The sequence below is a fragment of the Macaca fascicularis genome, chromosome 19 (genome assembly GCF_037993035.2).
Source record: "Macaca fascicularis isolate 582-1 chromosome 19, T2T-MFA8v1.1".
NCBI lineage: Eukaryota > Metazoa > Chordata > Mammalia > Primates > Cercopithecidae > Macaca > Macaca fascicularis.
In genome coordinates, this window is record NC_088393.1 from 59,174,441 (window position 1) to 59,200,689 (window position 26,249).

Below are 26,249 nucleotides of genomic sequence, written 5' to 3' on the forward strand. Positions count from 1 at the left end.
ATCCGTGGAGACTTGTGTCTCTATATCTGTGTCTCCCCGTCTCCACGTTCCCTATAGGTTCGTGTCCTTATGTCCTCCCTGAGTCTCTATGCAACCCCGTGCCTGCGTCCCCACGACCCCCAGAAAAGCACGCGGAGCCGCAGCGCTAAAAAAAAAGCCGTTCCTTTATTCTGCCCCAGGCAGGCTGCAGTCACAGACACACGGGGAATCCACTGATGGCGTCGGTGCTCTGCATGATCATATCTGCCAGCAGAAAGCAGAAGCCTGGGGGGAAGGGGACGCGGGGCGGGAAAAGGAAGGTGGGCCCTGGGGCGGATGGGCTGGCGGGCCCCGGGAACTGGGATTTGGGGCTCCAAGGGGGTCTCTGCCGGGTCTGCGGGAGTCGTTAGTGTGTTGGGGAGTCCCTGAGAGGTCCCCGGGGTTTACTGGAAGGGCAGCTGGGAAGCCTCTGGGGTGAGGGTCTTCTGGGCAGTCTCCTCCACCCTCTTCCCGCTGTGCAGGTTACCCGCGAGAATTGAGAAGGGTAAGGCCAGCCACCCAGAAAAATAGGACCAAGAGAAGAAGACGTTGTTCTTCCACGCGTTCTTCACCGTGTAGCCTATCAAGGCGGTCAGCAGCAGCAGTCCTGGGCCCCGACCAGCCGCAGGATGAGCTAGCTGGGCCTGGTGGGGCTGCACCCAGGCCACGCCCCTACAGACCCGCCCCCTTCCATCAGACGACGCCTATCGGCTCTCGGCCCGCCTCTGGCCCAGGCCCCTTCCGGCGCCTCCCGCTCTGAACTCTGACTCGAGCCCCGCCCACCTCTCTCGGCATCTTCCAGCCCCGCCCCTCGGATCCAACACGAGTACCTCAAGCCCCGCCCCTAGTGACCAGGCCCCTCCATCACCCCAGGCCCGCCCCGCCTGCCGCTGCAGTCTCACCGCCAAGGAAGAGGAAGGCGCTCGTGGTCTGGCCTCGCAGCGACTCGCCCTCGTGGCACCGAATCCGCAGTCCCATCACCATGCCCACCACGCCGACACCCACCGCCAGCACCATGCACGCCGCAGTCACGGCCAGCGTGGCTGGGGAGAGCGGGCGCATCAGCCCCGCGGGCGCCGCCCCAGCCGCTACGGGTTCGGCTCTTCTGTCTCCTCCCCCCAACCCGGTGTGTGAGCAGGAGCCGAGTTCCCCCGACCCGGAGTCAGGCGTTTGGACGGAGACTTGGAGGTCACGTCAGGACCTGCGGTTACTGCCGCGACCGGGACGGGGAGGGGGTCAGGGACAAGCCCACAAGTCGAGGGGCGGGGTTCGTGGCGGCTTCGGCCGAGGAGGGACAGGTGCAACTGAGCCCGGGGTGGAAGGGGTGGGCGTCTCGCCATGGGCCCAGCAGTGTGTCCCGAGCCCTGGGAGTCTGAAGTGCCCTCTGCCATCTGGGCGGGCGGAGCCTCACTCTGGCAGGGGATGTTGGAGCAGATGCCGTGGTTGCATTCCTGCCACAGGCCACTGTGGCCCTCTTGTTGGCGGGTCCAGTAGTTGGTGGCCGTGGAGAGCACCATGAGGACGTTGGCCACGAGGCTGAGCAGAATGCCCCCTCTCTGGAGGCTCCGCTTCACCCCCATGCCACTGAGGCTGCAGCCGGGGGCCACAAGGGCAGGATGGGCCCAGGCCCTTCCTACCCCGAGGCCCCCAGCTTAGGAGGCCGCTTCCTCCACACTCCTCCCCTAGTACTCCTGCCTGAGATCCCTGCTTCTGGGAACCTGAAGACCCCCTCCCTCAACAAGCATGCCTGAGGACCCACAACCTCCTCCCTCCAGACCTCGTTCCCCTTCCTGGGGACCCTGAGACTTCCCCTGAGAGGCCTCTGAGACCTTCACCACAGGCTTTGCTGTGAAGAACCTGTCTTCCCAGAGATGTCTCCCCACAGTGGAATGCCCCTTCAGCCTGTTCAGTGCCCTCCCCAGACACCCGTCCACACACGCCCACCTAAGTGACTCACACCCAGCGCCCCAGGGCTCCTTAGACACAGAGCCCAGAGAGATGGGGGGAGGGAGGCTGGGTCTCTGTGAGGCCGGGGGTTCCAGAACCCCCTCCCCAGTGGCTGTTTAAAGGGATATTCACTCCCCCCACAACCATACACATACACCCCAGCAGCTTGCAACTTAGTGACAGCTTAGATTCAGACAGCAGCTTTGGGGGCCATTACATGGTAGGCCAAGTCCTTCTTTTATCATTATTATTATTTGAGATGGAGTCTTGCTCTGTTGCAAAGGCTGGAGTGCAGTGGCGCGATCTCGGCTCACTGCAACCTCCACCTCCTGGGTTCAAGCAATTCTGCCTTAGCCTCCCAAGTAGCTGGGACTACAGGCACACACCACCACGTCTGGCTAATTTTTGTATCTTTAATAGAGACGGGGTTTCACCATATTGGCCAGGCTGGTCTCGGCCTCCTGACCCCGTGATCTGCCTGCCTCAGCCTCCCAAAGTGCTGGGATTATAGGTGTGAGCCATCTCTCTCTTCCAGGCTGGAGTGCAGTGGTGCCATCACAGCTCACTGCAGCCTTGAACTCCCGGGCTCAAGGAAACCTCCTGCCTCAGCCTCCCAAGTAGCTGGAACTATAGGCATGTGCCACCACACCTGGCTAATTTTCTTAAGATTTTTTTTAGAGATGGGGTCTCACTGTGTTGCCCAAGATGGTCTCAAACTCCTGGGCTCAAGCAATCCTACCTTGGCCTCCCATAACACTGACATTATGGGTGTGAGCCACCACTCCCAGCCCTTTCTTAGAAACTTCTCTTCCCTTGGCCAGGCGCGCAGTGGCTCACGCCTGTATTCCCAGCACTTTAGGAGGCCGAGGCGGGCAGATCACCTGAAGTCAGGAGTTTGAGACAAGCCTGACCAATGTGGCAAAACCCTGTCTCTACTAAAAACACAAAAATTAGCCAGGCTAGCTGGGAGTGATGGTGGGTACCTATAATCCCAGCTACTTGGGATGCAAGGCAGGAGAATCACTTGAACCCAGGAGATGGAGGTTTCAGTTAGCTGAGATCACGCCATTGCATTGTAGCCTGGGCCACATAGCAAGACTCCATCTCCAAAAAAAAAAAAAAACAAAAAACAAGACAACAAAATTAGCCAGGTGTGGTGGTGCACACCTGTAATCCCAGCTACTTGGGAGGCTTAGGGAGGAGAACTGCTTGAACCCAGGGGGCGGAGGTTGCAGTGAGCTGAGATCACACCATTGCACTCCAGCCTGGGTGATAGAACTAGACTCCGTCTCAAAAAAAACAAGAAACTTCTCTTCCCTTGACATTCTAGGCACCGCAGAAGCTCTCCAGGTCCCCAGCTATTTAACTGCAGACTTCTGCTCCTCTGCCTTCTCCCCTTCACTTGTAAATCTGGGTATCCCTTGAAGCTCCACCCTGCACTCCCTTGCCAGCAAGCCTCCTCACTGCCAAAGTTTGAGTGCTCCTTAATGCTCCATCCAAAACTCGATCTCCAACCCAAGGTCTCTCCCCTGAGCCTGACTCAAGTTCTCACCTGCTCGTGGCTGCCCCTCAGGGCCTTAATCGTCAACCATATTCCATCTGAGCTTAGTGTCTTCCACCATATTAGGGATGGCCTTGCCATCCCATCCAGTTCATCGAGCCAGACCCTTGGGCACTGTCCTCACCTTCTTCTTGCCCCTCACCCTGAAAAGCCTTGGGTCCCCAAGTCCTGCTCCTCCTGCCCCTGAATCTGTCTGGCTCATTCCCTCCTTTCCTGGTTCCAGGTCAGGCCTCATCATGTCCCACCTGTTGCATTGCCAAGTTCCTCCCTGACCTTCTGGCCTCCCCTCCATGTCTACAGGGGGGTCTGTCTGGTACCCAGAGCTGATATTGTCCCTCCTCTGCCTCCAATTTTTTCCCAACTTCCCATCATGCTCAAGAGAAAATCCAGCATGACATTAGAGGCCATAACCCCCACCTGCCTCTCCCTTTTCATTTTCCATCTCCTGCCCCCAACATTCTATATCCTGGCCATACATTACCGTTCTTCATTCCCACAAGACTCCTGACTTTTCTGCACGTTCATCTTCAGGCCCCTCTGCCTGGATATTACCTTTCCTTGGCCCTTAAGAAGCCCCTAAACATTCTCTCTCCAGAAAAGTCATCTCCATCCCTCCACAATATGGTTAGTCTTTTTCTGGTGTTCTCCCTGCACTGGGACTGCTGTCTGGCCTGTATTAACTGCTTCTGGTCTGTAAGTGCCTCCTCCCCACCACCCCACAGACTGAGGCCCTGGCAGGCAGGTCCTGGGTCTGACCCGTGCTAGTGTCCCCAGCATGGGGAAATGTGCAAAAAGAACTGAGAGAGACTGCGTGCAAAGAAGGGCTGAGTTTTGGCAAGGGGTACAAAATCAGAGAGGGAAAGAGAAGGAAAGAGAGCCAGCTAAAGGGAGAAAGAAAAGTGCTGGAGAAGGGGAGAGATAGACCCAGGTTGGAGCCTGTATCCACACAGGCCAGGCAGTTGTGCTGGGCAGGAGCGCCCTGCAGGCTGGTCGGCCTCGTGGGCTGTCACCTTCTCTTGGTGCTCAGCTCCTACCATGGAGCTGGCAGACGGTTGGCTTAGGTCTTGGCAGAATTAATCTCAGAATAGCCAGATTCCAGCCAAATTTTGTTGAATGAATGAAGAAACAAGCGGAGGGGCTGGGGAAGGGCTGAAAGGGTGGGGCGGATGTAGGACCAGACTTTCCGGAGGCTCCAGATGAGGCCTTTGGAACACAACGCTCAAAACTCATCTTGCCGCTCTTGCCTTCTGCTCACAAGGTTTCATAGCCAGGCCGGGGGCTGCCGCAGTGAGCACCCAGGCTCAGGGCACCTGGGAGGCCAGAAAGAGTTTAAGCACTTGCCCCTGCCCTTCATCCTCAGGGCCCCCTATTGGCCCTCCCAAGCTCCCCAGGGCAGTGGACAGGATAGTCACCTGTGCAGAGCAAGAGGATAGCTGAGAGCCAGCCCAGGTAGAAGGACCAGGAGAAGGAGGCCTGGATCTGGGGGTGTGGAGGCTCGTCCCACCGCTCGCTGGTGTACACCGCCATGGCCACTGCCATGGAGAGGGCTGGGGGCAAGGACAAGAGAGATAGCTCAACCCTTCGGCAGGAATTCACTGACTCCCGATGCCCCAGTCCAGTCCAGAGTCCTTACCTGCAGCAAAGGCTGTGATGGTTGAGACAAGGGGGCCGTGGCCTGGGGTGGACAGTGAGGGGATGCAGGACAGGACCAGGAAGCTCACGCACACCAGGCCCCACAGGACAGCCAGAATGCTGAAGCTCTGCGTCACATGAATGTAGCCTGATCGAGAGAAGACCACTGAACACCCATCCCCACTGGCAACCCCTCCGCAGGACACCCATTCCCCTTACCTGCTATGATGTCCCCATGCCCCGTTGGCCAGAGGCCCGAGTGAGCTGAGTCGTTGGGACCCACAGCCTCAAACCAGAAATCGGTGCTCAAAGCAATCAGGCAGAACATCAGGCCCAGGAAGCCCACAAGCAGGGCCAGGGACCGGCAGGGCTCCATGGGGGTGAGCACGGGGCTTCTGGGTCCTGGAGGAGGAAGAGGCTGCTGATCAGACTGTTGAATCTCAGAGGGAAGGAGGCTGTGCACCCAGACTCCTGGGTCCTTGGAGCTCAACAAAGAGAGACCAGCAAGCAGTCGGGGCAGTGAGGGTTCGTGTGCTTTGTCAGATGAGGCTGGTTTGGTTTCACACAGTTCCCGGTAACTGGCTTTTCACATACCCTCCCTTCCTGGATTGCACAGGCAACGTCCTCCCTCCCCTCCCCGGGGTCCGGTTCCCCGCTTAGTGTGTGGTGGGGGAGGGCACTGAGGGTGTCAGATCATCAGTGGTTTGGGTGGTGGTTTAGAACTTGCCTCTGTCACAGGTTCTACAGCTCCCACCCCTGGAACCTTCAACACCAAGTTGGGGCTTCCTGGAAGAGGTGAGAGAGAGAGAGGCTTGGGGGCCCTGAGGTGGGAGGAAGCCAATCGGGCTGGGGTATGCGTTAAGTGGGAGGGGAGATGTGGCTGGAGGGGACAGTTGGCGATGTGTCATGCTTTCCTGTGGGTTCTGCAGTCTTCCATTTTGGAAGAGGAAGGCCCCAAGTCTAGGGTCTCTACTAAAGGAGGGGGCTTGGGAGTTAGAACTCCTGGGGCTTAAGGAGGAAGGAGCTGGGGTCCTGAACTCCAGGTCCCGAGGGAGGAAGGGGCGGGTGGGAGCTCAGAATCCTGGGCCGCAGTTTGGAGCATATGCCGAGGGCAGGTAAACAGCAGAGAATCACAATTCTGAAAGGTTTGCAGAGAGGCAGACATACCCACATCCTCATCTGATATAATGAGTTCAGTGGCATCTCTGCTTTGGTGGGGGCTCCAGCCTGGTGGCCTTTGTCACCAGGATCAGGAGGCCTAGGGGGTGTTGGGAGACATAAGGATTTCGGTCGAGGGTTCTCCAGCCCCTGAAACGTTAGCCTCTTCCATCCACACCAACATCAGGTCCTGGCAACACCTCACTCGTGAGCAGGTGTAAGGTGAAGGTACCACAGCCCACGTAGAAGACCCAGGAAAACTTGGCCTCTGTGAAACAGGGTGATATGGTTAGGCTTTGTGTCCCTACCCAAATCTCATCTTGAATTGTATCCCCATAATCCCCACATGTCTAGGTAGAGACCAGGTGGAGGTAATTGAATCATGGGGCGGGTTCCCCCCTGCTGTTCTTGTGATAGTGAGGTTTCACAAGATATGGTGGTTTTTTAAGGGGTTCTTCCTGCCTTCGCTTGGCACTTCTTCCTGCCACCCTGTGAAGACGGTACCTTGCTTTCCCTTCGCCTTCTGCCTTGATTGTAAGTTTCCTGAGGCCTCCCTAGCCATGTTGAACTGTGAATCAAATAAACCTCTTTCCTTTATAAATTACCAAGTCTCAGGCAGCTTTTGTTATTGCTGTTGCTGTTGTTGTTGTTTGAGATAGAGTCTCACTCTTGTCACCCAGGCTGGAGGGCAGTGGCAAAATCTCGGCTCACTGCAACCTCCACTTCCTGGGTTCAAACAGTTCTCCTGCCTCAGCCTCCCAAGTATCTGGGATTACAGGTGCCCACCACTACACCCAGCTAATTTTTGTATTTTTAGTAGATTTCAGGTTTAGCAGGTTTTCGGGTTTTTACCATGTTGGACAGGCTGGTCTTGAACTCCTGACTTCAGATGATCTGCCTGCCTTGGCCTCCCAAAGTGCTGGGATTACAGGCGTGAGCCATCTCGCCCGGCCAGGCAGTTATTTATAGCAGTGTGAGAATAGACTAATACACAGGGAATAGTCTGGAAGAGGACCTCTGTCTTGAAGATGAACTGGGCCAGCAGTCCCAGGACAGCTGGCAAATGTGGAGAACGGGAAATGACCTGGGAGGTTGGTTCCTCTCCTTTATTGGAGAGACTCCGATTGGCAGCCCCCATCCTTCACTCAGATCCGCACCACTCTGAGAACCAATTCATGAGCACAGGCTCCCAGAGGTGGCAGAGGCCATGAGCAGGCCAGGTCTCCGGAAAAGCTTCCAGAAATCTGCCATGGTGTGCAGTGAGTAGCAGGTCAGAGCACACAGCCTATCTGTGGCCCTGACCACCTCCCAGACCCAAAGCCATCCTTAACCCCAAACCCAACTCCATCCCCAAACTCAATATCAAGCCCAGTTCCAACCACAAATTCAACCCATCCCTATCCCCAAAGTTAACCCTATTCCCATTCCTGAACACAACTCCAAACCCAAACCCATCCCTATTTGTAATCTCCACCCCAGCTCCAACCCCTAATTTAAGCCCATCCCCATCCTCAAATAGAACTCCATTCTCAGTCCCAACTACACACTCAACCCCAGCCCCCAATTCGACCCCATCCCCAAACCTAACATCATTCTAATTCCCAAACTCAACACCATCCTTATTCCCAGTTCCAACCCTTAATCCCTTTCTACCCTCAAATCTAACTCCATTCTCATTCTCATTCCCAAACCCTACCCCAATCCCTCTCCATTATTAACCCCAGACCCTGCTCCAAACCCAACCCCATCCTCTTCCTGAAACTTGACCCTATTCTCATTCCCATCCCAACCGTTTTTTTGTTTTTTGAGACGGAGTCTCACTCTGTCGCCCAGGCTGGAGTACAGTAGCATGATCTTGGCTCACTGCAACCTGCGCTTCCTAAGTTTAAGCAATTCCTGTGCCTCAGCCTCCTGAGTAACTGGGGTTATGGACTGTGCACCGCCACATCAGGCTAATTTTTTTTTTTGTATTTTTAGAGATGGGGTTTTGCCATATTGGCCAGGCTGGTCTTGAACTCCTGACCTCAGGTGATCCACCTGTCTCTTCCTCCCACAGTGCTGGGATTACAGGAGTGAGCCACTGCACCCGGCCACTGTCCTTTCATTCTTCTCTGCAACCTCTATTATTCATACGTAACTCTGCCCATTTTCATCCTCATTTCACCTCCACGTCCAAGCCTGTAACCTTGTGTCTCATCTCCCCACGTGGGTCCCACTACCATCACCATCACACCCATGCATGCGTGCACACACACAGGTGACCTGCACCTGGCTCCAGTGAGTCTCTGCACATGTAGGTGTCACAGGCTGACCACAAGCCCAGGTTCTTGGTGCCCTCTGACACAGATACCACAAGCCAGTAAGAGCTGGTGATGGTCATCTTTTTTTTTTTCTTTTTTCTTTTTTTTGAGACGAAGTTTCACTCTTGTTGCTCAGGCTGGAGTGCAATGGCATGATCTGGGCTCACGGCAACCTCCATCTCCCGGGTTCAAGCAATTCTCCTGCCTCAGCCTGATGAGTAACTGGGATTACAGGCATGCGCCACCATGCCCGGCTAATTTTGTATTTTTAGTAGAGACAGGGTTTCTCCAAGTTGGTCAAGCTGATCTCAAACTCCCGACCTCAGGTGATCCATCCGCTACAGCCTCCCAAAGTGCTGGGAATACAGGTGTGAGCCACTGCGCCTGGCCAGCCATGGCCATCTCTTAAGAGCACAAAGGCAAGGCAGCTGTGGCCTTGAAGACGGAATTGCTCACAGGACCTCCACCTGCTTTCTCAACCAGATGTGGTCTGTGGTTGCCAGAGGAAAACCCCAGGCCTCCTTCTGAAGCTTTTCCTGAGAGCTCTGTGAAGGGAATATCTTGGGGCCCCCAAATTACTGAGCTAAAGGGGAAAGTCAGGCTGGGAATAGCTCAGGGCAAACCTGCCTCTCATTCTATTCAAAGTCATGTCTGCTCACTGAGATAGATGCATAGCTGATTGCCTCCTTTGGAAAGACTTATCAGAAACTCAAAAGAGGCCAGTACAGTGGCTCACACCTGTAATCCCAGCACTTTAGGAGGCCTAGGCAGGTGGACCACCTGAGGTCATGAGTTTGAGACCAGCCTGGGCAACATAGTGAAACCCCATGTCTTCTAAAAATACAAAAATTAGCTGGGTGTGGCAGTGCACGCCTGTAATCCCAGGTACTCAGGAGACTGAGGTAGGAGAATCACTTGAACACAGGAGGTGGAGGTTGCAGTAAACCAAGACTGTGCCACTGCACTCTAGCCTGGGCAACAGACTTAGACTCCATCTAGGGAAAAAAAGAAACTCAAAAGAACGCAACAATTTGTCTCTCACCTACCTGTAACCTGGAAGCCCCCTCCCTGCTTTGAGTTGTCCCCACCTTTCTGGAAGAACCAATGTACTTTTTTGTTTGTTTGTTTTTTTTGAGGCGGAGTCTCGCTCTATTGCCCAGGCTGGAGTGCAGTGGCCGGATCTCAGCTCACTGCAAGCTCCGCCTCCCGGGTTCACGCCATTCTCCTGCCTCAGCCTCCTGAGCAGCTGGAACTACAGGTGCCCGCCACCTCGCCCGGCTAGTTTTTTGTATTTTTTTTTTTTTTTTTTTTTTTTTTTTTGAGACGGAGTCTTGCTCTGTAGCCCGGGCTGGAGTGCAGTGGCCGGATCTCAGCTCACTGCAAGCTCCGCCTCCCGGGTTTGCGCCATTCTCCTGCCTCAGCCTCCTGAGTAGCTGGGACTACAGGCGCCCGCCACCTCGCCCGGCTAGTTTTTTGTATTTTTAGTAGAGACGGGGTTTCACCGTGTTAGCCAGGATGGTCTCGATCTCCTGACCTCGTGATCCGCCCGTCTCGGCCTCCCAAAGTGCTGGGATTACAGGCTTGAGCCACCGCGCCCGGCCTGTATTTTTTTTTAGTAGAGATGGGGTTTCACCGTGTTAGCCAGGATGGTCTCGATCTCCTGACCTCGTGACCAATGTACTTCTTACATGTATTGATTGACATGTCATGTCTCCCTAAAATGTATAGAACCAAACTGTGCCCCGACCACCCTGGGCACGTGTCGTCAGGACCTCCTGAGGCTGTGTCACAGGTGCACGTCCTCAACGTTGGCAGAATAAACTTTCTAAATTAACTGAGACCTGTCTCAGATTTTCGGGGTCCACAGCTCATGTCACCTGCTTGGCCACGTGATTTTCTTAGGTGTCTGTCAGTCTTGTCTAAGCACTGTCAGATTCTTTGAATCACCCCAGGTCTCTTCCAACTTTCTCCAGCCCCTTCCAACCTCTCCCAGGCTTGAAAGCTCCTCAGTAGCCCCTATCTGCCACGGAGGACCCCAAAAAATTAGCTGGGTGTGGTGGCGTGCACCTGTAATTCCGGCTACTCGGGAGGCTGAGGCAAGAGAATCACTTAAACCCAGGAGCCAGAGGTTGCAGTGAGCCAAGATCGCACCACTGCATTCCATCCTGGGTGACAGAGCGAGACTCCGTCTCAAAAATAAATAATAAAATAAAAAAAGACTAATCCTCAATTAACCTACGTTCTAATAAAGAAATGAATGCTAATGGTAAACAGTTATTATGGAAGGCATTATCATTTCTATGGAGGCTCACTTTAGTCATAATATTTAATGACTATCATAATGATAAAAGGATATTAAATCTCAGTATCATTAGAGTACTTTTCAATAAATAATACTTTATGTAAGTCAATAAACAGCACTATCAATTGGCCTGAATAAGTATTTATGGTTCAACAAATGTTCTTTTGAGTGATTACCGTGTGCCAGGTGCTGTCTTTGAGGATTTACAGGAAACCAAAAGCAGACACAGGCCAGCTGAGGTGGCTCACACCTGTGATCCCAGCACTTTGAGAGGCCGAGGTGGGAGGATCACTTGAGACCAGTAGACAGAGACCGGTCTGGGCAACATAAGGAGACCCCATCTCTACAAAAAATTAAAAAATTACTCAGGCATATTGGTGCATGCCTGTAGTCTTAGCTGCTCAGGAGGCTGAGGTGGGAGGCTCACTTGAGCCTGGGAGGTGGAGGCTGAAGTGAGGTGTGATCACGCTACTGCATTGTAGCCTGGGCAAGACTGAGACCCTGTCAAAAAAAAAAAAAAAAAAAAAAAAAAAAAAAAAGCCAACATTGAATCCCAAAGTTGTTGGCTTGAGTAGCTGGATAAAAATGGGGTTGTTGGCTGGGCGTGGTGGCTCACGCCTATAATCCCAGCACTTTCGGAGGCTGAGGTCGGTGGATCACAAGGTCTGGAGTTCAAGACTAGCCTGGTCAACATGGTGAAACCCTGTCTCTACTAAAAATACAAAAATTAACTGGGTGTGGTGGCAGACGCCTGTAATCCCAGCTGCTTGGGAGGCTGAGGCAGGAGAATTACTTGAACCGGGGAGGGGAAGTGGAGGTTGCAGTGAGCCGAGATCTCGCCACTGCACTCCAACCTGGGCAACAGGGCAAGACTCCATTTCAAAAAAATAAGTAAATAAAATAAAAAATGGGGTTGTCATTTCCTAAGACGGGGAAGACCATGGGAGGAACACATAGGGTGTGTGTGAGATCAGAAACTTATTTTTGGATATGTGAGATTGGAGATGCGTCTTCAAGTGGAAATGTTGAGTAAGTAGGTGAAGTAGGTAAGTTGCAGTCCTGAGTCTGGAGTCATAATTATATCATTATTATTGCTAGAGTAAGCCCCTATAAATATGATTACTAGAATAAGGCTCGGCAAATATTTCTATTTAAATAGGCCTCAATAAATTATTAGAGAAAGCTTCAATTGTCATTATGATTAGAAAAAGCCTCTATACATACAGTATTATTTTTATTTGAGGAGGCCCCAATAAATATTATTTTAGGGAATAAACCTCTATAAACATAATATTTATTAGCATAGCTGTAGTAAATAGTCTCATTAGAATCAGCCTTGTGAAACAGTCTTATTATTTTATGATAGACATTAGTAAATCTCACGGCAGTTAGCAACCATTTATTTTCTTTTTTTTATTTTGAGACAGAGTCTTACTCTCGCTCAGGCTGGAGTGCAGTGGTGCGATCACAGCTCACTGGAACCTCTGTTTCCTCGGACTCCTGTGACCCTCCTGGGACAGGCACATACCAATATGCCCAGCTAATGTGTTTTTTTTTTTTTTTTTTGGAGAGATGGGGTTTTCTCATGTTGCCTGGGGAACTCCTGGGCTTCAGAAATCCACCTGCCTTGGTTTTCCAAAGTGCTGGGATTGCAGGTGTGAGACACCGCACCCAGCCAGCATCAATTAATAGAATGAATTACTAACAAGTGAATGAAGAGAAGATCACGGTCATGAATAGTGTGTGAAGAGCAGGTTCCAGAGGTGAAGGCTCAGGGTTCTGGTGTTTCCTTTGAACGGACGCATCATGGGAGGAGAGAGGAGGCTGGAGTCAACTGGGGGTGGCGTGGGCAGGGAGTTTTTTCAGAGATCTTTTCATTTGTCCGATTATCCTACACATCCATTTCCTGGAAGTTGAGTTGTGGTGAGCTCCTGGACAGGTACTGTTGATTGATCTCTGTTCCCCTCCCTGCAGAAACGGAGAAGGTGGGGCCTCCATAATACAGCACCCCTGGGCCGGGTGCGGTAGCTCGCGCCTGTAATCCCAGCGCTTTGGGAGGCAGAGGTGGGTGGATCACCTGAAGTCAGGAGTTCTAGACCAGCCTGGCCAACACGGTGAAACCCCATCTCTACTAAAAATACAAAAATTAACCGGGCGTGGTAGTGGGCCCCTGTAATCCCAGCTACTTGGGAAGCTGAGGCAGGAGAATCACCTGAGCCCAGGAGGCAGAGGTTGCAGGTAGCTGAGATGGCGCCACTGCACTCCAGCCTGGGCGACAAGAGCGAAACTCCATCTCAAAACAATGACGAAAACAACAAGAAAAACACACAAAAAAGCACCTCTGCCCACATCCACCACCCTTACAGCTGTTTCTCCCTATCCCAGCCCCTCAAGGATGAACACTTTAGTAATTTCACATCAATTTTATTAGACCTCAGAAAGTTACTCTAATGGATATTTCATTTTTCTAACAACCTGCCAGGCAGGTGGGGACTTGAGTCTTCTCAGCTCCCTCCCACAGGCCCCATTCTTCCTCCTTCTGGCCTAGGACCAGGAGTCAACCTCCCCCCTCAACCCAGAGTTCAGAACTGAGCCCACTCATTCCCCTAGGAACCAGGATTTCAGGCCTCTAGACTCTCCTCCTCTTCAGTGGCCTCGCTTTAACTTCCAGATAAAGTTGGTTGACACATTTGGGCTCAGCGCGGTGTAGACAGGCGCCGACATTCATGCACCCGGTAGGCACATATGTAGAAAATCCCTGCATGAGAAGTTTAAATTGACCCCCTTAAACCCCCCCAGCCCCATTTCCACCCCAAGAGAGTCCAACACCCTACTCTCTTTCTCCCTGGGTATCCATGACCCCAGACTCCATAGACCTGGAGTCTTCCTCCTGACCCAGTGCTGAGGGACCCATGTGGGATACCCTATCATCTTCCACCCGATCTGCTGCCCACTCTGCCCTGGACACTGACCTTCCCACCCCTTGCCCCCAGTACCTGCGAAGAACGTCATGAGCACTGCCACCCAGCCCAAGATGTAGGACCAGGAAAAACGCCAGTCCCCAAAGCGGCGGCCCAGGAAGCTGACGGTGACTCCAGTGTAGATGGCCAAGGCCAACAAGACAAAAAGGGCTAGGGAGAGAGAGCAGGAGGATGCAGGTGAGACTAAGGCTGGGTGTGGTTTTGGAGATGGGCAGAGAGCTGATGATGGGGGTGGGAACTAAGATTGGGGAAAGGGGTGGAAGTGGGTTGGGGTGGGGATAAGAGTGAGGATCGGGGTTGAGTTGAAATTAGGGGTAAAGATGATTGAGGGATAGGTTTGGGATGGGGTTGGACATGGTTGTGCTTTATAATGTAACTGGCCATTGTCTCTGGTTCCTGGAAGGCAGAATCAATATTTGGAACTTCCTGAGTAATGGGAGGGTCTTTGTTATTCTTGAGCTTCTTGGGCCCAACCTGAGTTTATGGTAATGAGATGAGATGACGCAGGGTTGGATGTAGTCATCAGAGAGACCAACCAGGCCAGGCACAATGACTCACGCCTGTCATCCCAGCACTTTGGGAGGCTAAGTCGGGTGGATCACTTGAGGTCAGGAGTTCAAGATCAGCCCAGCCAACATGGTGAAACCCTGTCTCTACTAAAAATACAAAAAAAATAATAATAATAGTTAGCTGGGTGTGGTGGTGTGCACCTGTAATCCCAGCTACTCAGGAGGCTAAGGCAGGAGAATCACTTGAACCTGGGAGGGGAGGTGGAGGTTGCAGTGAGCTGAGATTAAGCAACTACACTCCAGCCTGGGGGACAGAGCGAGACTCCATCTCAAAAAAGGAAAAAAAAAAAAGAAAGAAAGAAAGACCAACCATGATATTAAGAGGGTTGGGGCTCTGAACAACTTCATATCCGGGAAGAAAGGAAGCTGGAAACTGAGTTCCATCAATGGTCAACGATTCAATCAGTCATGCCTATTTAACAAGACTCCAGTGAAAACTCTGGACACTGAAGCTCAGTGGCGCTCCCTATTGGTGAAAACATCTGTATGCTGGGAGGGTGACCCCTGGCTCCACGGGAAGAAGGCTTGGAAGCTCTGCATTTTGGGCTCTCCTAGACTCTGTCTCTTCATTTGCTTGGGCCTGAGTTGTGTCCTCTAGAATGAAACTATAACTGTAAGTATAGCACTTTCCTGCATTCTGTAAGTTATTCCAGCAAATTTTTGAATCTGAGTGGGTCTTGGGAACCTCCTAGTTTGTAGCCAGTGGATCAAAAGCATGGGTTGCCCAGGCACCCTGCTTGCAGCTTGTAGCTGAGGTGGAGGCAGTCTTGCTAAGGACTGTGGTCTTAACCTGTGGAGTCAAACACAAATTTTAGGTGATTAGTGCCAGAACTGAATTGTAGTACACCAGCTAGTGTCAGAATAGACCGGAACTCGAAATAGTCATGAGGTTGGTTTTGGGTGTGGGGATGGGATTAGGGTGGGGTGGGGTTGAGTGTGAGGAGGAGTAAGGGGTGAGAATGGTGTTGAGGGGTGGGGACAGATTGGGGTTTGAGATGACAGTGAGGAGAGGGGTAGGGAGAGGGCGGGCTTACTCACTTGAGGCAAAAAACATGATGCCAGCAGAGAAGGGCCGAGAGATGCGGGAGAAGGTAGGCTGATGAGTGAAGGCCATGATGCCCATGATGATGCCGGAAGTGGCGCATAGGGCAGACAGGATCATGAAGGCCCGGGTGGCATTCCAGTATGCTGTGGGAGCACCCCATGGTCACTCCCACGCCTCCCCTGCTCTAAGTGAGAGATGCTGCTACCTCTGAGATGAAAATGCCTTGCCCCTTTCCTTATCCCTAACCCAGCTCATCCTTCCCTTCTTTGCAAATGCCCTCTTCTTCACCTGGCAAACTCCTACTCATCCTGCAAAGCCTATCTCCCATGACCCCTCCTCTAGGAAGCATCTCCCCACCCCTCAGTCATCATCTTTACCCACGGCTAAAGGTTGTGACTCTCTTTGTCTGTCTCCTCCTCTAGCCTGATTGTTCCTTGAGGACAGGCACTGGGTTGGTTCTGTGTCATAAACACCCCCACCACACATTTGGTTTGCATTCTGGCCTCGGGAAATGTTTGTTGAATGAATGAATGAATGAATGAATGCTGATTCCCTATATTTTCCTACTAATTACTATTCTCTCTCACATTTCTTTCATTTCTTTTTTTTTCTTTTTCTTTTTTTTTTTTTTTTTGAGACTGAGTCTTCCTCTGTCACCCAGGCTGAAGTGCAGTGGCACAATCTCAGCTCCCTGTAGCCTCCGCCTCTGGGGTTCAAACAATTCTCCTGCCTCAGGGTCCTGACTATCTGGGACTACAGGTGCACACTACCACGCCTGGATAAGTTTTGTATTTTTATTAGAGACGGGGTTTTGCCATGTTGGCCAGGCTGGTCTGGAACTCCTGGCCTCAAGTGATCCACCTGCCTTGGCCTCCCAAAGTGTGAGATTATAGGCGTGAGGCACTGCACCCGGCCTACTCTTTCATTTCTTTTATACTACTTGCTTATATCTGAAAATGTCCTTTTTACTTGTTTTTAACTGATTTATAATGTCTGTCTCTCCTCAGTAAATCCTTAGCTCTGCAAGGACAAGGGCCTTGCTGTCTCATTCACCACAGGGTCCCCAGCACCTAGCACCTGGTGCATAATAGGTGCTCGATAAATGCGTGAAATGAATGAGTGTTGAGCACTGGGGCCATTCTTCTCTTGTGCTTTGCCCAGCGCTGGCCCCTCAGGAGATGCTGTGGGAAAGATAATAATAATCTCTTCCTCCTTTGGCAATAGTTAACTATATGCCAGGCTCACTACCCAGGTGTGATGTTATTTGTTCCTCCAGAGTCCTATTCTATAAGTACCATTTTTATTCTTATTTTTCAAGTGAAGAAATGGAGACCCAGAGAGGTAAAGTAACTTGCCGAGGTCTCATAATTAGAAACAGGGCTGGAGTTGGAATCCAAGCTCCAAGGCCCGCGTTCCTAACTGCTTGGCTATTCTGTCTGCTGGAGCACCCAGGAAAATGGTATACCTCAAACCTTGCATCTTGCCATTGAAAAGTAAAAAGTCTAGGATCTTTGTAAAACCCAGTCTTTTGTCTTGTAGAAGCCTCAGTGAGAGAAATTCCTGACAGGTTCTCCATGGATATTTGTATGGGTTGAGTTATATCTTTCTGTCCCCAGCTCCAAATTTTTATGTTGAAATTGTGACTAGTGCCTTAGAATGGTACCTTATTTGGCAATAGAGTCTTTGCAAATATAATTAGTTATGAAGAGATCACGCTAGAGTAGGGTGGGACTCTAATCCAAAGACTGGGCTGGGCCTGGTGGCTCCTGCCCAGTGTAATCCCAGCACTTTGGGATGCCAAGACAGGTGGATCACCTAAGGTCAGGAGTTTGAGACCAGCCTGGTCAACACGGTGAAACCCTGTCTCTACTAAAAATACAAAAATTAGCCAGGCGTGATGGTGGGTGCCTGTAATCCCAGCTACTCGGGAGGCTGAGGCAGGAGAGTCACTTGAACCCGGGAGGTGGAGGTTGCAGTGAGCCAAGATCATGCCACTGCCCTCCAGCCTGGGCGGCAGAACAAGACTCCATCTAAAAAACAAAACAAAACATAAAACAGAGACTGCCGTCCTTATAAAAAGAGGAATCTGGACACAGACACGCTTTCAGGAAAAATGCCACGTATGAGGGGGACAAAAATTGGAGTAATGCATCTCCAAACCGATGAACACCAAAGATTCCCAGAAAATCACCAGAAGCCAGGGAGGGAGGGAGATGGAACAGATTCTCCCTCACACCCCTCAGAAAGAAGTGATTTTGCCCACATCTTCATCTAGGCCTCCAGTAGTGTGAGACAACACATTGCTCTTGTTCAAGCCACCTGGTGTGTGGGACTTTGTTATGGCACCCCTAGCACACTAATTCAGGCCGGTCACAGGGTCTCAGACCTGGAATCCTAGCACTTTGGGAGGCTGAGGCAGGAGGATTGCTTGAAGCCAGGAGTGTTTGTTTTTAAGTATTTCTTGTATCTTCTTCTTATTTTTTGAGACAGGGTCTTGCTCTGTCACCAGGCTGGAGTGCAGTGGCTCCATCTTAGCTCACTACAGCCTCAAACTTCTGGGCTCAAGTGATCTTCTCACTTCAGCCTTCTGAGCAGCTGGGGCCAGGGGAGCACACCACCATGCCCAGCTAATTTTTTTTGTTGTTGTTGAGATGGGGTCTCCCTACGTTGCACAGGTTGGTCTCAAACTCCTGGGCTCAAGTGATCCTCCTACCTCAGCTCCCGAAGTGCTGGGATTACAGGCTGAGCCACCCTGTCCATCTGAAGCTGGGAGTTTGAAACAAGCCCGGGCAATACAGCCAGATGCTCTCTCTACAAAAATCAAATCAAATGAAATAATGAGGCTGAGTGTGGTGGCTCACAGCTGTAATCCCAGCACTTTGGAAGACCAAGGCGAGTGGATCACCTGAGGTCAGGAGGAGTTCAAGACCAGCCTGGCCAACATGGTGAAACCCTGTCTCTTACCAAAAATACAAAAATTAGCCAGGCATGGTTGTGGGGGCCTATAATCCCAGCTACTTGGGAGGCTGAGGCAAGGAGAATTGCTTGAACCCAGGAGGCAGAGGTTGCAGTGAGCCGAGATAGTGCCATTGCCAGAGCGAGAGTCTGTCTCAAACAAAACAAAACAAAACAAAAACAGACAAACAAAAAACCCGAAGACCTTCACCAAGCCTCCCTGTCTCCTGCATCCCTGGCAGAGATAAGACAGAGAGGCAGCTCAGGGCTGTCCCTCCGGGAATTCCCAGCCTGAAGCAGGAGAAATGTAGAAGTGTCACAGATGAGACAGCCAGAAGTGAGAAGGATGTGTGGAGTCAGGCAGATGGGACTCTGAAGCTGGTGGCCCAAGGCAAGTCTTTCCACTTCTCCCTGCCTCAGTCTACCTCTCCAGCAAACAGGCATCGTCCTGCCTCTCCCTCAGGGCTGGCTCAGGGAGAAATGGGTGGGCGAAGTCTCCCGTGCCTGTCATGTCCGGCACTCAGTGGGGCTTAGCTCTTCCTCTCAACCACTCAAGAGGATGTTTGAATTTTGAGGTCACATCTCATGTCTCACTCTTACATACAATTGAACTGCTCTTACATGTAAAGTGCTTAGAATAGCACATAGGGCATAGTAAGCACTCAATTAATGTCAGGTATTATTAATACTATTACTAGTAGTAATATATATAATATAGTATTAATTTTTATTTATTTATTTTTCTGACAGAGCCTTTGTCTGTCGTCCAGGCTGGAGTGTAGTGGCACCTTCTGGGCCCACTGCAATCTCCACCTCTTGGGTTCAAGCGATTCTCCTGCCTCAGCCTCCTGAGTAGCTGGGATTACAGGCGCGCACCACCATGCCTAGCTAATTTTTGTATTTTTAGTAGAGACCGCGTTTCACCTCTTTTGCCAGGCTAATCTCGAACTCCTGACCTCAGGTGATTCACCCACCTTGGCCTCCCAAAGTACTGGGATTACAGTTGTGAGCCACCACACCTGGCCAAATTTATTAATATATTATATAATAAGTGTGCAATATAATATTCTCTACTTTATATATTTATTATAATATATTGTATAATATATACACTATTAATTTATTATATTATATGTAGCATAATATATACTATTTATTAGATATTGAATGTGTAATATAATGGATTCTACATCATATATACAATATATGTGCATTATTTATTATATAATATGCAGCATATTATATACAATATATTATGTATTAGTAATTTATTATATAATAGAGGTGCATGTATAATACACTATATTGTATATTAATTTATTAATGTATATATGTAGTTACATATATTATACATAAGTTATATGTAATAATATAAATTGCATATATTATACATAATGTAGTATATACTAACTTAATATATTATAGATGTTATGCAGCATGCACTATACTATATATCTCTATGTATCTCTCTATCTATGGCCTGGTACATTATAAGTAGGCAAAAATACTTTATGCTACATTATGCAGTATTTAGCAAATTCAGGGCCCATATTTCTTCTGTATCCCCTGGTACCTAACATAGTTCTTGGTCCATAGTAGATATTTAGAAAATGCTGTTTCGTGACACTAGCCCCAGTTGCTGTGCATGACACCTTTGAGGCGTCAGGAAATGCCGCCTCTCCCAACTTAACCTGCAAACCAGCACCCCGTGTCACTGCAGCTAGAAAGCAACCCTGCAGTACCAGTTCTGCCCCCTCCATGTGAGTGACCTTGGGTTGCTCCCTTTCCCTCTTTGAGCCGCAGAGTTCTCCATCTGGAATACAGGTGTCCTTGGGCCCCGAGGTCCGCCCTGCTCTTTCCCCAGGCGCGGCCCGGACCCTGGCCGGGGGGCTCACCGATGCTGTCTGTCTGCAGGTAGCACTTGTTGCCCAGGCAGTACCGCCACAGGCCCTGGTGGGCGAAGGACCCTGACAGCCGGTACTGCATCCAATGGTCTGTTGCCGTGGCCACCACCAGCAGGATGGTCCCCACCCAGGCACAGAACAGGCCACCACCCATGAAGCTGTACATGGTGATCTGCGGGGAAGGGGAGAGATGGGATTGGGAGCTGGATTCCTGGGACTTGATGGAGGAAGGGAACTGGGGGAAGAGAGGGCTCAGGAGTGGGATGCCAGGTGCTTGGGAGAAGGAGATGGAGACCTAGACGCCTGGGTCCTGGGGAAGGAAGGGACTGGGGGCCCGGACTCCCGGGTCTGAGGGAGGAGGATGGTAGGGATCCTGGAAAGACAACAGGGAGGAGGGGCTGGGTTCTTGGAGCCTGGCGTCCTGGGGAAGAGAAGGCCGGGGACCTGGACTTCCAGGTTCTGAGCAAAGAATAGCTTGGAGGCCTAGATTCCTGAGTCCTAGGTGAGGAGAGGCCCAGGGGCCTGGATTCCTGGGTGCTGGGTAAGGAAGGGGCTAGGGGCCAGGGGGTGGACACCAGGTCCTGGGAGGAGGAGGAGCTGGGACCCTAGACTCCTGGGACTTGGGGAAAAGGGGGCTACAGGTCCCATGCTTGGTGCCTACCTGAGTGGCAGAGCCTGCCCGAGCCCTCCTTCTGCCACGGCCCCTCTGTGCAGACTGAGCTGAGCCTGGTCACTGGCCTCTTGGCCCCCATAGGTTCCCCAAATCCCTTAAGCCTCCCTACACAATGGTCCCACGATCCAGCAGCTTCCAGCAATCAGAAATGCAGCGGTGGCAGAGGCCTCAAATGGAATTTGCTGAAGCAGGCATCCAGGGGACTCCCCACCCCCAGCCCCTGCTCACTGACCTCTGTGACCCTCCCCTGGACCCACTACCTTGTCGCCAGCCTTGCTCACAACAACCCTGGCTTTGTCCGAGCTGTGTAAGCACACACATGCAAGATACAGGGAGAGTCACACATTTATTGTTTGTTCTTCGTGGGGATGGACACAGAGCTGTGGCTGAGGTTGAGGATGGGGCTCGTTGGAGCTGTAGATTCAGAGGACATTAAAGATGGGCTGAGGTACATAGGGAATGAGGAGAAAGGGGTTGGTAACGAGGGTGGGTTTGGGTTGAGGCGCAGAAGTGGAGTTGGGACTGGTGACAGGGATGGGAGTGAATGGGTTTGGGAATAGGGATTGACAGTGGGGAAGAGAGAGGCTGGTAGGAGTGGCTTTGGGGTTAGGGAGAGGGTAGGGGATGGGGCTCGGGGAACCTTGGGGATTGAGAATGAGGTAAGGATTGTGGTTGTGGTTGGGGATGGCATTGGGAATGGGGTTGAGGCCATCAAGGAGACAGGCCTGGGCATGAGGTTTAGGGTTTTCTTCTGGCTTGGGATTCAGGTGACTTAGGTCAGGTTCACCAAGTGGCTCACAGGAGCTACTCCTGGGACCATGGTTTTGGGGAGAGGGGAGGATGGAAGATGTTTCTTGGGGTTCTTCTGACAGGGCCGAGGTCACTCCGGGCCCCAGGAAAACCCTCCTGGGCGACTGCAATCTCAGGTGCTGGACCCTCCAGGGTCCTGGTACTCTGTCTCCCAGTCCTCAGCAGCCGGTGGTGCTTCCAGGGGTGGCTCTGGACCTCGAGCTTCCTTCTTCCCATCCTGGGCAGGCAGTGTTGGTGCTGATGGCAGTGTCATTGGTGGGGTCCTGGGGCCAGCCCCAGGGCCCCCCGCCCAACCCCTCTCTGGCTGCTCAGCTCTCCCGAGGCCTCCTCGTCGATGTGGGCCCCGGCCCCAGCCTGGCCTGTGCCTGACTTCCCAGCCCCCGCGTCCCCTGGGAGGCCTCCTGACTGCGCCAGGCTGAGTGTGGCCTGCCTGGGGGCAGCAGGAGCAAGAGGGCAAGGACTGTTGGAAGGTGTAGGCCCCCAGCAGGGCGCTGTGCAGGAGGCAGGAGAGGGTGTCCAGGCGTATGGGCACGGTGACAGAGGCCACGCTCTCTGGGAGCCCCAGGTGGGCGGGGTCTGTGGAGCTCAGGAGCCAGGGTGGTGGGGTTGGGAGAGGCGCAGGGGGCCATGGCTCAGTCCCAGATGACGGCAGGGACAGGTTGTTCCTAGAACAAAAAGACAGGTCAGTGGGGCTCAGCGTCTCCGTACTTCCTTGTTTCTCGCTGCCAGGCTGTCTCTGCACCTCTGTGGAAGGCAGCCATCTCTCCATCCTCAGTGCCCACCTGTGACTTCCTCCCCCGCTTCTCTCTCTCTTTTTGTTTCTAACCCGGGTCTCTCTAGAGAAACAGACATCTCTGCCATGAACTGCAGCATGAGACAGAACTCAGTTCCAATTCCTGGCCGCCTCGCTTTTGGTGGTGTATCTTTGGACAAACCATTTTCCTATTCCAAACCTTAACTTGTTTATAGTCAAAGATGGCTTTGGATGGTATCAAAGGCACGAATAACAGGGCTGGGTCTGGTAAGTGCTAAAACAGTGGACAGCCACGATTTCTCCAGCCTTCTGGGGATCCCTGGAGTCTTCACATTTCTTGGTTTATTCTTGGAAATTTCTGTTCGATGAGTATCTGTTTCTAGCTCTTTTTCTTTTCTTTTCTTTTTAAGATGGAGTTTCGCTCTTGTTGCCCAGGATGGAGTGCAATGGCTGATCTTGGCTCACCGCAACCTCCGCCTCTTGGGTTCAAGCGATTCTCCTGCCTCAGCCTCCCGAATACCTGGGATTACAGGCATGCGCCACCATGCCCGGCTAATTTTGTATTTTTAGGAGAGACAGAGTTCTCTATGTTGTTCAGGCTGGTCTCGAACTCCCGACCTCAGGTGATCCACCCGCCTCGGCCTCCCAAAATGCTGGGATTACAGGCATAAGCCACTGCACCTGGTCTCCGCCTGTTTCTAAATATCTCGCTCAACTCTCACTAAGCTCTTCTAAGATTCTATGTGATGATACCTGAGCCTTTTTTGTTTTTCCTGATTCTCTATGCAGGTCTGTTCAGCGCATCCTTTCTCTCTCGTTTTCACTGTCCCCTCCTCTCTCTGGGTTTCTGTCCCCCTCTCAGGAGGTCTTTGTTTGTCTCACCCTTCTGGCCCAGCCCCGTCCTTTGGTTGTTCCATCTCCCCTGGGGCCCTCTTAAGTATCTTCTAGTAACTTCGCCTCCGAGATCCTTCGAGGGCACGGGAAGGTTGGGGAGGGACCCAGGCGGAGAGAGGTGGGGCTTGGCCAGGTCAGAAATGGGGCGTGGCTCGCGGAGTGATCCGGACCCCTGAAAGAAAGAGCACAGGAGGGGACCTGGATGTAGTTCCTCGAGACAGCTTACTTCAGTCCTCCAGCACCCCCTCAGCCCCTCCTCCCTCAGACCCAGGAGTCCAGATCCCCAGCCCCCTCCTCCCTCAGACCCAGGAGTCCAGATCCCCAGCTCTTCCCTAAGACCCAGGAGTGCAGATCCTCAGCCCCTCCTCCCTCAGACCCAGGAGTCCAGATCCCCAGCTCCTCCCTAAGACCCAGGAGTCCAGATCCCCAGCTCCTCCCTAAGACCCAAAAGTCCAGATCCCCAGCCCCCTCCTCCCTCAGACCCAGGAGTCCAGATCCCCAGCCGCCTCCTCCCTCAGACCCGGAAGTCTAGGGCCCCAGCCCCTCCTCTCTCAGACCCGGGAGTCCATGCTCCAGCCCCTCCTTCTTCAGACCCCGAACTCTGGGTCCCCAGACCCTTTCCTCTCTCAGATCCAGTAGTCCCGGGACCCCTGCCCCCTTCTCTCTCTCTCTCTGTCTCTCTGTTTCTCATTCTCTGTTTATTCCTGCCACATCCTCAAGACAGATTATTTAGGACTCAAGGGACATTTTAGGTAGGGAAATCTGGACATGTGGACACTCCCCAGGGCAGAGGGCGTGGTAGATGGTTTGGGGGTCTTAGCCATTCTAAGCGCTGGGTTCTACTAGGGGCCATGGCTCTAACTTGCTTTGTAACTCTAGGTCCTTCTAGTCTCTATGCCCTAGTTTCTCCATCTGAGAAATGGGGCTAATACTGCCGTCCAGGTTCTTTGTGATATTACCCGTGTATTAGTAAACACAGAATCTGGACCACAATTAGGCTGAACAAATGATATTTACTTATTGTTATTGCTGGTAGTTGTGACAGTGTTTTGCTGAGAAGCAGTCGTCATTCTTACATGCGTTCATTTAAGAAATATTCAATGCCTGCTATGCTTTGGGCTCCAGGCTGCACACTGGGGACAGAATAGACACGGCCCCTACTCTCAGGAAACCTGCATGCTTGTAAGGGAGACAGATGAGACATACATAGCATATATTCTGTAAGAATAAGTACCTGAAGATGTCAAATCAGAGCAAGGGGAAATAGAAGCACTGAGGTAGGGAGATACAGTAGATAACGTGGTTAGGGGCCTGGCCTGGTGGCTCACGCCTCTAATCCCAGCATTTTGGGAGGCCGAGGTGGACGAATCACTTGAGGTCAGGAGTTTGAGACCAGCCTGGCCAAGATGGTGAAGCCCCATCTGTACTAAAAATACAAAAATTAGCTGGGCATGGTGGCAGGCACCTGTAATCCCAGCTATTCGGGAGGCTGAAGCAGGAGAATGGCTTGAACCTGGGAGGCAGACGTTGCAGTGAGCTGAGATCATGCCACTGCACTCCAGCCTGGGCAACAGAGTGAGACCCTGTCTCAAAAATAAATAAAATAAATAAATAAATAAAATAAAATAAAAATACAAAAATTAGCCGGGCATGGTAGGGCATGCCTGTAGTCCCAGCTACTTGGGAGGCTGAGGCAGGAGAATTACTTGAGCCCAGGAGGTGGAGGTTGCAGTGAGCTGAGATTGCACCATTGCACTCTAGTCTGGGCTACAGAGTGAAACTTCATCTCAAAAAAGAAAAAAAAATCAAGTAGATAAGATGGTTAGGAAAGGCTGTTATAGGAAGGTATTGGAAGACCGGAAGTTGAATATTCCTGGGGAGGGAACAGCTTCTGAAAGTAAAACAAACATAGTGATTCAGGGACTGGAAAAGAATCAGCTAAGAGGAGTGGCATAGGTCTTTATATTTTTAAATATATGCTTTATTTTGCAATACTTTTTGTGTGTTTTTTTTGAAACAGGTTCCCCCTCTGTCACCCAGGCTGGAGGGCAGTGGTGTGATCATGGCTCACTCCAGCCTCAACCTCCTGGGCCCAAACCATCCTCCTACCTCAGCCTCCCGAGTAGCTGGGACCACAGGCACACACCACCACACGAGGTGCCTTATTTTATAGAGACAGGATCTCAGAATGTTGTCCAGGCTGGTCTCAAACTCCTGGGTTCAAGAGATCCTCCTGCTTTGACCTCCCAAAGTGCCAGGGGATTACAGTCATGAGCTACCATGCTCGCCTGGAATACTTTTATACTTACAGAAAAGTTACAAATATAAAGTTACAAAGATAATAGAGTTCTCATCTACTCCTGACTCAAGTTCCTCTAATGTTGCCATCTTACATTGTCATGTAATGTACATGGTACATTAGTCACAACTAAGAAACTGGCAGGACTATTAGGTAAACTGCAGGCTTTATTTGGATTTTACCAGTTTTTACACTAATGTCCTTTGTTTCTGGTCCTGGATCCAATCTGGACTACCATGTTGGATTTAGTCACTCTCTCTCCTTAGTCTCCTCTAATCTGTGGCCCTTTCTAAATCTTTCCTTGTTCTTCACAACCTTGAGAGTTGGGGGAGTACTACGTTATTTTGTAAAATGAAGGTCTTTTTTTTTTTTTTTTTTTTGAGACAGGGTCTCCCTCTGTCACCTAGGCTGGAGTGCAGTGGCGCTGTCTCAACACACTGCAACCTC

General features: G+C 51.5%; 4 protein-coding genes across 4 annotated transcripts; all 4 read right to left on the reverse strand.

Annotated features, from left to right (window-relative positions):
- Positions 1-145: 145 nt before the first annotated feature.
- On the reverse strand, positions 146-1,739 carry CLDND2 (claudin domain containing 2). The gene is made up of 4 exons (XM_015441685.4): positions 1,430-1,739; positions 921-1,061; positions 506-625; positions 146-264 (listed from the first exon to the last, which is right to left on the reverse strand). Exons 1-4 carry the CDS (start codon positions 1,596-1,598, stop codon positions 191-193), a joined length of 504 nt encoding a protein of 167 aa, XP_015297171.1. The 5' UTR covers positions 1,599-1,739; the 3' UTR covers positions 146-190.
- Positions 1,740-4,338: 2,599 nt separating this feature from the next.
- NKG7 (natural killer cell granule protein 7) lies at positions 4,339-5,720 on the reverse strand. Its single transcript, XM_005590103.5, has 4 exons — positions 5,378-5,720; positions 5,160-5,306; positions 4,939-5,073; positions 4,339-4,836 (listed from the first exon to the last, which is right to left on the reverse strand). Exons 1-4 carry the CDS (start codon positions 5,532-5,534, stop codon positions 4,778-4,780), a joined length of 498 nt encoding a protein of 165 aa, XP_005590160.3. The 5' UTR covers positions 5,535-5,720; the 3' UTR covers positions 4,339-4,777.
- A 7,606-nt stretch (positions 5,721-13,326) lies between these two features.
- Positions 13,327-20,595, reverse strand: LIM2 (lens intrinsic membrane protein 2). The gene is made up of 4 exons (XM_005590104.4): positions 20,238-20,595; positions 15,507-15,656; positions 13,915-14,049; positions 13,327-13,676 (listed from the first exon to the last, which is right to left on the reverse strand). Exons 1-4 carry the CDS (start codon positions 20,536-20,538, stop codon positions 13,615-13,617), a joined length of 648 nt encoding a protein of 215 aa, XP_005590161.1. The 5' UTR covers positions 20,539-20,595; the 3' UTR covers positions 13,327-13,614.
- A 779-nt stretch (positions 20,596-21,374) lies between these two features.
- Positions 21,375-23,928, reverse strand: C19H19orf84 (chromosome 19 C19orf84 homolog). The gene is made up of 2 exons (XM_005590106.5): positions 23,492-23,928; positions 21,375-22,520 (listed from the first exon to the last, which is right to left on the reverse strand). Exons 1-2 carry the CDS (start codon positions 23,524-23,526, stop codon positions 21,968-21,970), a joined length of 588 nt encoding a protein of 195 aa, XP_005590163.3. The 5' UTR covers positions 23,527-23,928; the 3' UTR covers positions 21,375-21,967.
- Positions 23,929-26,249: the final 2,321 nt, after the last annotated feature.

Bases quoted from the DNA above. Each gene is read 5' to 3' on its own strand.
- CLDND2 (XM_015441685.4), bottom strand. From the start codon at position 1,598: ATGGGGGTGAAGCGGAGCCTCCAGAGAGGGGGCATTCTGCTCAGCCTC. The intron at 1,062-1,429 runs GTGAGGCTCCGC...CGCTCTCCCCAG, and splicing joins CTCCAACATCCCCTGCCAGA to CCACGCTGGCCGTGACTGCG. The intron at 265-505 runs GTAACCTGCACA...CCTTCCCCCCAG, and splicing joins ACCCTTCTCAATTCTCGCGG to GCTTCTGCTTTCTGCTGGCA.
- NKG7 (XM_005590103.5), bottom strand. From the start codon at position 5,534: ATGGAGCCCTGCCGGTCCCTGGCCCTGCTTGTGGGCTTCCTGGGCCTG. The intron at 5,307-5,377 runs GTAAGGGGAATG...TCTCTCGATCAG, and splicing joins GCATGGGGACATCATAGCAG to GCTACATTCATGTGACGCAG. The intron at 4,837-4,938 runs GTGACTATCCTG...CTGGCCTCCCAG, and splicing joins TATCCTCTTGCTCTGCACAG to GTGCCCTGAGCCTGGGTGCT.
- LIM2 (XM_005590104.4), bottom strand. From the start codon at position 20,538: ATGTACAGCTTCATGGGTGGTGGCCTGTTCTGTGCCTGGGTGGGGACC. The intron at 14,050-15,506 runs GTGAGTAAGCCC...CTCTCTCCCTAG, and splicing joins CATCATGTTTTTTGCCTCAA to CCCTTTTTGTCTTGTTGGCC. The intron at 13,677-13,914 runs GTACTGGGGGCA...CTTCTCATGCAG, and splicing joins GCTCATGACGTTCTTCGCAG to GGATTTTCTACATATGTGCC.
- C19H19orf84 (XM_005590106.5), bottom strand. From the start codon at position 23,526: ATGGAACAACCAAAGGACGGGGCTGGGCCAGAAGG. The intron at 22,521-23,491 runs GTGAGACAAACA...TTTTTGTTCTAG, and splicing joins GACGGGGCTGGGCCAGAAGG to GAACAACCTGTCCCTGCCGT.